Below are 9,554 nucleotides of genomic sequence, written 5' to 3'. Positions count from 1 at the left end.
CTATGGTCTAGACCTGCCTAAGTGTCCTGAGATAACTTTTATTATGAATTGGCACTATACAAATAAAGTTTTATCAAATCCAACTGAATTAAATTGATATTGTTTAAATACATTTAAATCCTGTTTTTCTTATTTTCAAAGAGAAATCACACGCACTGTTTGTTTTGTACAACAAAAGCATCAAAGCCAAAAAAAATAACTTGTGTTTGGACGAGATATAGAAAAGATATGATTAGAAAGTGCACTTTTATGAATATAAAACAATTGTATAATTACTTTCAATCTGTTATTCACAAGTAAAAGGATTGAATCCTTTAATAAAACAAGAAATTAAAACTCACGTGTCTCAAGCTTGTAAAGTGTTGCTGTATTGTAGACAAAATCCTTCAAATTGTTCATAAAAACATGAGTCAAAGCCATAATACATTTATAATAATAATGGAACTAACTTTTAACTCAATTTTGGTTGCAAAAATAAAACAATTATTTTATTAAATAAAAAAACGTTTTTCTAAAAAACTTCTTCTAACATCTCAGAGGAAATTTGTTTGTGAGAACAAAGGGATGGAGGAAGGGGATGCAGCTTTAAGTTAGAACATATTCATCATTCATCAAAGTAATCTCCTCTCGTCTCTTTCCAGTCTCTTGGTTCAGAAACATCAATCAGTCGTTGTCTCCGTCTCTGGGTTTAAGTGAGGAACACCCTGAACACCCACCGAGTCCCTTCTCCTTAACGTTGTAGTCGAAGCGAGGCAGAACCAGAACGCTGCCTTCTGCTTCGGTTTTGGCGGTGGAGGCTGTTGCATCACTCAAGGCTCTCTCCTCCTCCATGGACATGATGTTCTTTACCAAGCACGTGATGGCTGCGTCAATGTTGGTGTTGTCCTGGAGAGAGAGAGGGCAGAGGTCAAGAGTTAGAGAAGGATGATAGAGGTACAGAGAGAGAGAGAAACAAGGGAAGAGACAGCTGTAACAACACTTAACCAGCTAAATTTGAAAATGCTATTTATATGTGGACCTCTGAATTGCTTCTCCGTTCTTTGCACATGATGTGGCTCTCTTGGTTTCATCAGACCGTGACCTCCAGTGTGTAATGAGGCGATTTGGAGTCAAATATGAATTGGCCAGGAAGCAAGAGGGGTTGGGAGTGAGTTGCTGCCCCAAGTGAAGGAGTTCTTGCTCATGAGTGAGGTTAAAATGGAGCATGAGATCCACAGGCTGATTGATGTGGTGTCTGCTATTATGTTGCCACTGTGGTTAAAAAAGGAGCTGAGTTGGGAGAAAAAGCTTTTGATTTACCAGTCAATCAAGTTCCAAACATCACACATAGCCATGAGCTTTGGGAAAGCAACTGAAAAAATGAGGTTGTGGACACAACCGATCTGTAGGGTGGCTGGACTGTGCCTTAGAGACAGTCTGGCCTGGATTTTTCCTTTGAAAGAGAGCCCGTGGTACAGACCCAGAATAGATTATATATCTCATCTGGCTTGGGAACGCTTTGGGATTACCCTGGAGGAGCATGAAAATGTTGATGTCTGGGTTAGAAAACATCAGCATTTTCAAAAGCTCTGTTTTCCTCATCCTCACTATAACTCAAAGCCAGTTTTCAGATGTATACACTCTGGAGCCTGTTTTAGAAAAGCTCTGTTTTTGGGTGAGAAAATACAAGTTTTAAGTGAATGTAGGGTAAAAACCAAGAGAACATTAATATCAGCTGATTGCAGACATCCAAGATGATGGACAAATGCTGATAAAAGGAGTCACTGGATAGAACACATCAAGTTAGAAATTGTAGATAAGGTGACGGCCATGTTGGTGTTGGTGATGTGTATTGTGCATTGTAGTTCACAGAGCAGTTTTACGCAAAACTAAATTGTACTACTAAAAACTGCGACTTTCTTGACTTGAATTATCTTTTACATTGACAACCATCATCACTTTCACGTTACACATAGTTACTTTTTCCATCGTTTATCTGTTCTTTTCAGTTAAATCAAACATGAGTTTCTTTATCATGGATTGAAACGAACTGTCCACCCTGTTACTGTTAATATTTGATAAGTACGGACATTGACTAGCAGGGTCAGAAGAGTTATTCAGGTTCTTTATGGAGCACTATAAAAAGCTGTGCTTCTAACATTTAACCTTTTAATACAGTTAAATTGAATAAGAAGATAAATAAAATCCATTCAAATAAATAGAACAGATGTACCACACTAAGTTCTTTGTCCACAAATCTTTTTAACTTATTTTAGGCTCTCAATTACAAATGAATGCAGATAAATGTGTTACTGCAAGCTACCGGCTACAAATGTCAGCACGAAAAAGCTGTTTGAACACTTATTAAGCCGAAATTTAATTATTCTAGCCTACTACTACTACTTTACTGAGCACAAGTTTCTCTAAAGTTAGAGGGGAAGTTTTGGCCTTTATTGGTAAGTGTGAACATTCCCTATTGAATGCCCCTACGGCAGATAAAACATGATGAAGTGCCCTCTAGTGTGCCCTTCCAGTACAGAAAACATGGTAAAGTGGTATGTTGCTTATCCTAACCGTGACTAAGCTGTTTCACTATAAATGCATCCACCACTGCTGCTAGTGCCCATACCAGACAACAGAACTTTTAGTGATTATTTTGTTTTGTTTTTTTCATATTGAACCGTGGACTAGTGCAGGTTTAAAGTGAGAAACAGACACTGACAGAGAAAGAGTTGACAGAGAGAGAGAGAGAGAGAGAGAGCGAAACTGGGGTAAATACAGAAACAAAAGAGGAAATAAGTGTGTGAGACGAAAGGCTAAGAAGTGTTATAGTGATAAACTGTGCAATTGTTTACAGAGGAAAAAGAAAGACGAGAGCGCGGATGACAGAAACAGATCACAGGTTCAAACAATAGTTGCATCCCATGAGGAGAAGAAGAAGACACACAAACAGAAGACAAGCACGCCTTACCTTGGCGGAGGTTTCGTACCAGCCGACGAATCCGTACTCTCTGGAGAAGTTCTCCAGTTTGGGCAGCTTGGGGCACAACCCATGACGCCGCTGGTCACACTTGTTGGCCAATAGCACGACTGGAACCGACCTCCCGTTGCTAAGGGCAACCTAAAGGAACCAGGAAGTAGTCAAATCAATGACTTGCTTATTTTGGCAGTTTTTTAAACAAAATGAGATTATTTAAAAGATTAAACGGTTATTAGACATAAATCTACTATATATATCAATTTAGAGAATCTTTTTTTATTTCTGAGGTATACCGCGATTAATTTTTCATCTCACCGATTTCATAAAACAAATAATAGTTTGATATGTATAGTTTTACTTCTCAGCTCCAGGAAAATTTTAGTTAAAGAAAATCTAGTTAAGGGCCCCCTGCTGTCTAGCTGGGCCTGCATGCTCAGTCTGTGTAGGTTATTAGGTTATTCTAGGTAATGTGGGTAGTCATGACTGAAGCAGAAGTCGACAAGAGTGGATGGAAATGCTGATACAGAACAAGAATTAATTAAAGAAGTCAGTCTGTCAGCTACATGGGCTGAATGTTTGATGCATAAACATTTTTTTTAATTTATGTTTTATAGTGTATCAGAGGGTAGATATTTTCTTTTAATTATAGATACAAACTGAGGATTTGTCTTTTCATTCCTTCTCAAACTCTCTCTCTCTACTTCATTCCTTCATCATATTTACCTTTGAGTCCAGGTCTCCCTTCCACTTGAGGACGGCCTGAAACGTGGACAGTCTGGTCATGTCGAAGACGACGAGGGCCCCTACCGCCTCTCTGTAATACACACGGGTCATGTTGCCATAGCGTTCTTGCCCTTTTAAAGAAAACGGAAAAGACAATGTTATTTTTGTGCAGGGTTTTGTTAACCATTTAGGAGCTTCAGACACTGCTTTCAAAAAGTCACACTTCATAACCTGAAAATGTACTTATGTCTAAGCTAATCTTGATTACAGACTTATATAGAGACAAATACAGATTTCGTCTAACTTGTAGCAACTTGCTTTTGAAATTGAGGATTTATGGCGGTAACTAACAGTAAATTTAGCTCTGAGTGACCTAAATTCCAGGATGTCTACAGAAATCTGTATTAATTATTATTAATTATGCTGATTATTTGAGAGAATGGTGAAAAACATCTATTATAAATTCCTGTAACCCGAGGTTTCAAGTATTCAAGTATCATTTTTCATTTGAGCCATGATGTAAGGTATTCAGATGTGACCAAAAAAAGCATCAAATCTTCACACTAGAGAACCTGCAACATGCATATTGTCATTTTTTGCTTGAAAAATCACTGAAATGATCATTTGATTATCAAAATAGTTGCCCGTTACATTTCTGTCGATCAACTAACTAATTAATTAATAAATCGTTGCAGCTTTAATATCTGTGTCTTGCTCAAGGACGCCAGCAACCAAACACAGTTTAAATAACATTTTATCAAACCGTATGTGCTCAAGCAAAAAGACATTGCATGCAAGTGTGTGTGTGTGTGTGTGTGTGTGTGTGTGTGAGACCACGTGTGTGTGTGAGCGTATGAATAAGTCTCTATCCTGGATGCTAACTTCCTCCACATGATCCTAATACGGTGGTGAATCAGCGAGTGAGCGTCTGATACACACACACACACACACACAATGCACATGACCTACGCAGCAAGACAACAGCTTAAAACAAAAACTGAACACACACATACAAGCAGTCTGACTTGACTTCTTCCTAACAGCCGATGTTATCTTTGTCTTTCACTTAAGAGAAAGTGAGTGCGCATAACTTTATCTGATGAATGCTAACAGTCAAAGCTTAAGACCAATAGTGGCAAAGTTTATGCTGTTCGTGGAGAAACAAAGTTACTCTGAAGTAACAGTTCATACAATTGGTATTTTAAGAATCATAACATTTGCTTTACATTATATAAGCTAAAAATGGTAAATATGTAAATTTGTATAGCTGTAAAAAGCTTCACAAGGACTAAACAATCGACAGAACTTCACACACTAAAACAACACAAAACGTGTCTCTACAATCAGCGGTTTTGCTAACTTCCTGTTTAATGATGCATCATGAACATGATGTTATCAGTGTGGAAGTTAACTTCACACACGAATATAAATATCTGCTTGTAGTGAGTAAACACTTCCAGTATGACCATTTAGCTCGATAAAATCATCTCCAACAATCACCTTTAAAATAAACTTCAGCTGTATTTGAACCACACACACTCAATTACAGTCACAGAGTGGAGAAATCTAAAGGACTAGTTCACCATTTTGGGGAAATAACATTATTTAAGAGTTAGATAAGTAGGTTGATACTTATTATTATGAATCCCACACATAGTATTATTAGGATTGGCCAGGTGCCATAGCTTGCCAGGTAAGTTTAGTAAAAAAAAGCTTTATATGTAGTATAAATAGCACCAAAGTTCAACTCTAGCAAGAACATCGTGGTGGGTGAATGGGTTGAGTACAGGACCTGGACCTGGGAGACTTGGTTAGGTTTAGGAAAATATCACGGTTTGGTTTTAACAGACGCTTTCACAACATTAACCACTTGTTAGAAAGCCTCTCTGGTGCTATAGCTAGCTAGCATAGACTCGAAACAGGGGATAGCCTGGCTCTGTCCAAAGGTAACAACAGAAGTGTAAAAATGACACGTTGTAATTTTATTGGGGGTTATGAATGAATTATCTTTTCATCTAAGTTTCGGCAAGAACATGAATAAGTGTATTTGTCAATGTCAAACTATTCTTATAACATCTTCACTGTGAATTTCTATGCTGCACAATGTTTGTTTTACTGTAATTGAGTTCAAATAAAGATGAACTTACTTTTTGGAGATTATCTTATATCAAAATATATGAATATTCATATGTAAGTCTGTAATTGTCTTCCGATGCAAAACTTCCATTTGAAATCTGCTAATTTAGCACTGAGTGAAGCTACCTTCCAGGTCAGTCTACAAAAAGACGTAATGACTTGACAGACTTTTTATTGGCATTTTTGTTACTTACTGATCATATCAACACTTGTAGCTAATATTGCAAACATTATAATGCAAAAAACGTTCTGCATCTTGACTTGAAAACACTCCTGCGACCTTGTATTAACTAAAAGAGTCAGCTAATTGAGTGAAAGCGAGCCTAGACTTAACTTTATCTAGATAAACACACTCACTCGCACCCAACCGTGATGCAATTATCACTTGACACACTTAATCTGACAACTCTGTGTGTGAGAAAGACCCACTGACCCAGTTTAAAAGCCTCCAGTGACTCCAGTGGGAAGTCATCACTGGTTACTGGTCTAAAGTCCGTCGGACTAACAGCCTCAGCCGGATGTCTTCATGTAAATGACGGCTTTTATCAGCTATCATGTCGCTCAACACCCACACGCTCAGCAAGAGGTAGATACACTACAGTGTGTGTCCATGTGTATGAGACAGCTGGGAGACGAGGAGAAAAAGTACTTCCAAAAGAACATCAAATTACATGCAATTAGGGAGGCATGATGGGTTTTATAAGCCAAATACAACAAGCTTTTCTTCATAAAATACCTACCATAGTAGGTAATGGGATGTACTGGAGGGCTAACTCACCATTTCATGTACAGGAACAGAGGTTTACCACATTTTCTAGGCGGTCACTCCTTGTATCATGCATTATCATCGTTGGATACGTCAGCAAAATGCAGCCAATGAGTGAGATGCTAAATACTGTATTGCCTAAGTATATTTGCTTCTTGCTTGCATTGTGCTTGTGCCAGTAGATCTGACGTTTAAAAAGATAAAAATATCAGCAAAACATTTTTGACTGCTGAAAGCTTTAATTTAATTACATTCTGACTAGTAAGAATCTGAGTATTAAAGTTGTTGCTTTATGTATGAGTGAAGTATGAGTCTGCCAGGAGAACATTGATACTACATGAACTGTGCATGTTCATTAAAGTTTTTCAAGCAATAATAGTGACAAAGACAGAATGCTTTTTTTACTTCTGGCCTTTAAAATGTGAAGATTTGCAGGTTTCCTTTGTCATATTAAAAACTGTACGATTTGGGTTGGTCGAACAACAAAAAAAAGTCTTTTAAGATGACACCTTGAGGCTTTGAGAAAGGCTTGGTCTTGGTCTTGTTGACCTTTTATCGATTAAAGATTTGATTAACTGGTCAATAATTGTTAAGTTGCAGCCATAAACTCAACTCATATAGACAGAAATGATTATAATCTATAAAATCCCTTAATGTAACTTAATATATGTTAATATATACAGTACTTAAATAATACTTAATGTATGTTATGTCAGTCATCTGCAGCTAGCCAGTGGTGGAATGTAACTAAGTACATTTACTCAAGTACTGTACTTGAGTACAAATTTCAGGTACTTGTACTTTTTTTTTTATTTCCCTTTTATTAAACTTTATATTTTTACTCCGCTACACTTTACAGATTTAGTTACTTTTCAGAATACACTTATTTTTATACCCTTCTTTGGTAAAGTGAAGGATTAAAGGACCAGTGTGTAGGATTTCAACCAACTGAATACCACTCACCCCTTCCAAGCGTGTAGGAGAAACTACGGTGCAAAAAAAAAAGGCAAAAGGTCCACTGTACATGGCGACTGAACGTGGCAACCTCCGCCTCCATTTCTACCAATAGATCTTCCTAAATGTTACACACTGGACCTTTAAGAGTTCCTTTACGGGTTGAGAACACTCTCCTATTTCTAAAGCTAAATAGACTATTTAACCCTGTGTTTAAACCCTGTTGGATTGGGTGGAAAATACATTGTCACAAAGCTGAAAATAGGCTGTGATGATGTGTGAAGAACAGAAATGCATGGCTGTACATTAAACTACCCAACAGTACATAAAGTAAAATTAACTCAACATTCGGCACCTACAGCAGCAAAACATTAACATACACATTAACGTAGCAATAATATTAATCAAAAAACATAACAGTAACACTGACAGGGACCATTTTAGTGCAGAATGAAGTTAACTTTTGGTACTTTAAGAGCATTTTGCTGATTTTGAGCAGCCAAGAATGAAGTCTGCCAGGGTTCAGGAACATTTAGGACAAAATAAAAACTGTGCATGTCCATAAAACAACTTATAAATAGTAAAATAAAGGCTATCTTGTTTGACTCTCTTGCATTAGGCAGACTCACTCAATCTAATGATTAACTGAAACTCAATATTTGTGGACTAGTTTTAACAGGATTGCCTCAAACAGACAGTCAGCTACTGTCTCCTCAGCAAGTTACATACTGTATTTGACTATGCAAATACAGTATGAACATTAGCTCTTTAAATACAGGTGTCTTTTCTGGCTTAACCACAATCTTGATGTAACCCACACACACACACACACACGCAGCCACACTTTGACGCACCGGCGATGTCCCACAGCTGCAGCCGCACCACCGTCTTGTGATCCCAGTTGAGCACTTTGAGGGCGAAGTCCACTCCTATGGTGGCCCGGTAGTGCTGGGAGAAGACCTGGTGCACGTAGCGCTTTATCACGGACGTTTTACCGACCCCGAGGTCGCCGATGACCAAGACTTTGAGCAGGCGCTCGTGCTGCTGCATCATTACTGCACCGAGTGAGAGCGCGCGCAGAGTGGATGGCACAGTGAGGTCTCCAATTATGGGTTCCGCATGGAGGACAGTTGCAAAACGCGGAGGGTTTGGCCAGCGAGAGTCGGTCTGAAGTCATGTATGGAGGCAAACAGCTGCAACAACGTGTAACACTTGAAATATTTGACTCCTGAGTTAAAGAATAAGCTGCGTAATGCACTTTTAAAGCGCTCTAATGCGCACCGTGAACCCCAATGAGGAGGCAATTTCAATAAATGTTATATAAAAAGTGAATATTTCAAAATAAAAGTCGCCAAAAACTCACTATTGAGCCTTGCAGACACAAAACGACCACGCACAGGAAAAGCCTGTTATATAATAACGCGTTTCATGTTGTTTTATCATCGTTACAGTCCCAGCGTGTGTTCATGGGAAACTCTGCGCTCAAACTTTCTAACTGTAAAAAAAAAAAAAAAGAAGAACTTGCTGCATGTAAAACGCTTTCGTGGCCAAGCCAAAGAAGATGAAGAAAAAACAACACACCAACTTTGGTGCTGTTATCTGTTAAGCCTGCGGTCAGTGTGCACATCTCCAGGTCCTCAGAGGAGAAACTGCGGCGAGAGAAGCCTGTCAGCAGTTTGTGCTGGAGCTGTCTGAACCACCACGCCCCCATCCTGTGTGTGTGTGTGTGTGTGTGTGTGTGTGTGCGTGTGTGTCTACTTTATTAGATACACCTGCATTTTAATGAAAGCATTAGTGAATCATGTGGCTGCAACTCAAAATAGCACTGTGTGGGAGAAAGTTATATAAACTTTTTCTTTTTGTGTTATACCATTTGTTATATTTTCTTGTATGTAATGACTGTGTGTTGGTTCCTTTTTTAATTGTTTTTTAAGGACAAGTGTGTATGTTGTGATGCGCAGTGGGTGGACACCAAGAAGAATACATCAAATATTATAATATGATGTTTGTGTTTGT

At 38.2% G+C, this 9,554-nt stretch overlaps 1 protein-coding gene across 1 annotated transcript; it reads right to left on the bottom strand.

Annotated features, from left to right (window-relative positions):
- On the bottom strand, nt 1–9,169 carry zgc:162171 (uncharacterized protein LOC565931 homolog). Its single transcript, XM_035675437.1, has 4 exons — nt 8,393–9,169; nt 3,683–3,813; nt 2,951–3,100; nt 1–885 (listed from the first exon to the last, which is right to left on the bottom strand). The coding sequence occupies exons 1-4, from the start codon at nt 8,589–8,591 to the stop codon at nt 664–666; spliced, it is 702 nt and encodes a 233-aa protein (XP_035531330.1). The 5' UTR covers nt 8,592–9,169; the 3' UTR covers nt 1–663.
- Between the last annotated feature and the right edge of the window lie 385 nt (nt 9,170–9,554).

The sequence above is a fragment of the Morone saxatilis genome, unplaced genomic scaffold (assembly GCF_004916995.1).
Source record: "Morone saxatilis isolate NCDOM2014 unplaced genomic scaffold, NCSU_SB_2.0 Contig4, whole genome shotgun sequence".
Lineage (NCBI taxonomy): Eukaryota > Metazoa > Chordata > Actinopteri > Moronidae > Morone > Morone saxatilis.
Note: the sequence above shows the minus strand (reverse complement) of the source record. Positions and strands in the feature narration are given on the sequence as shown.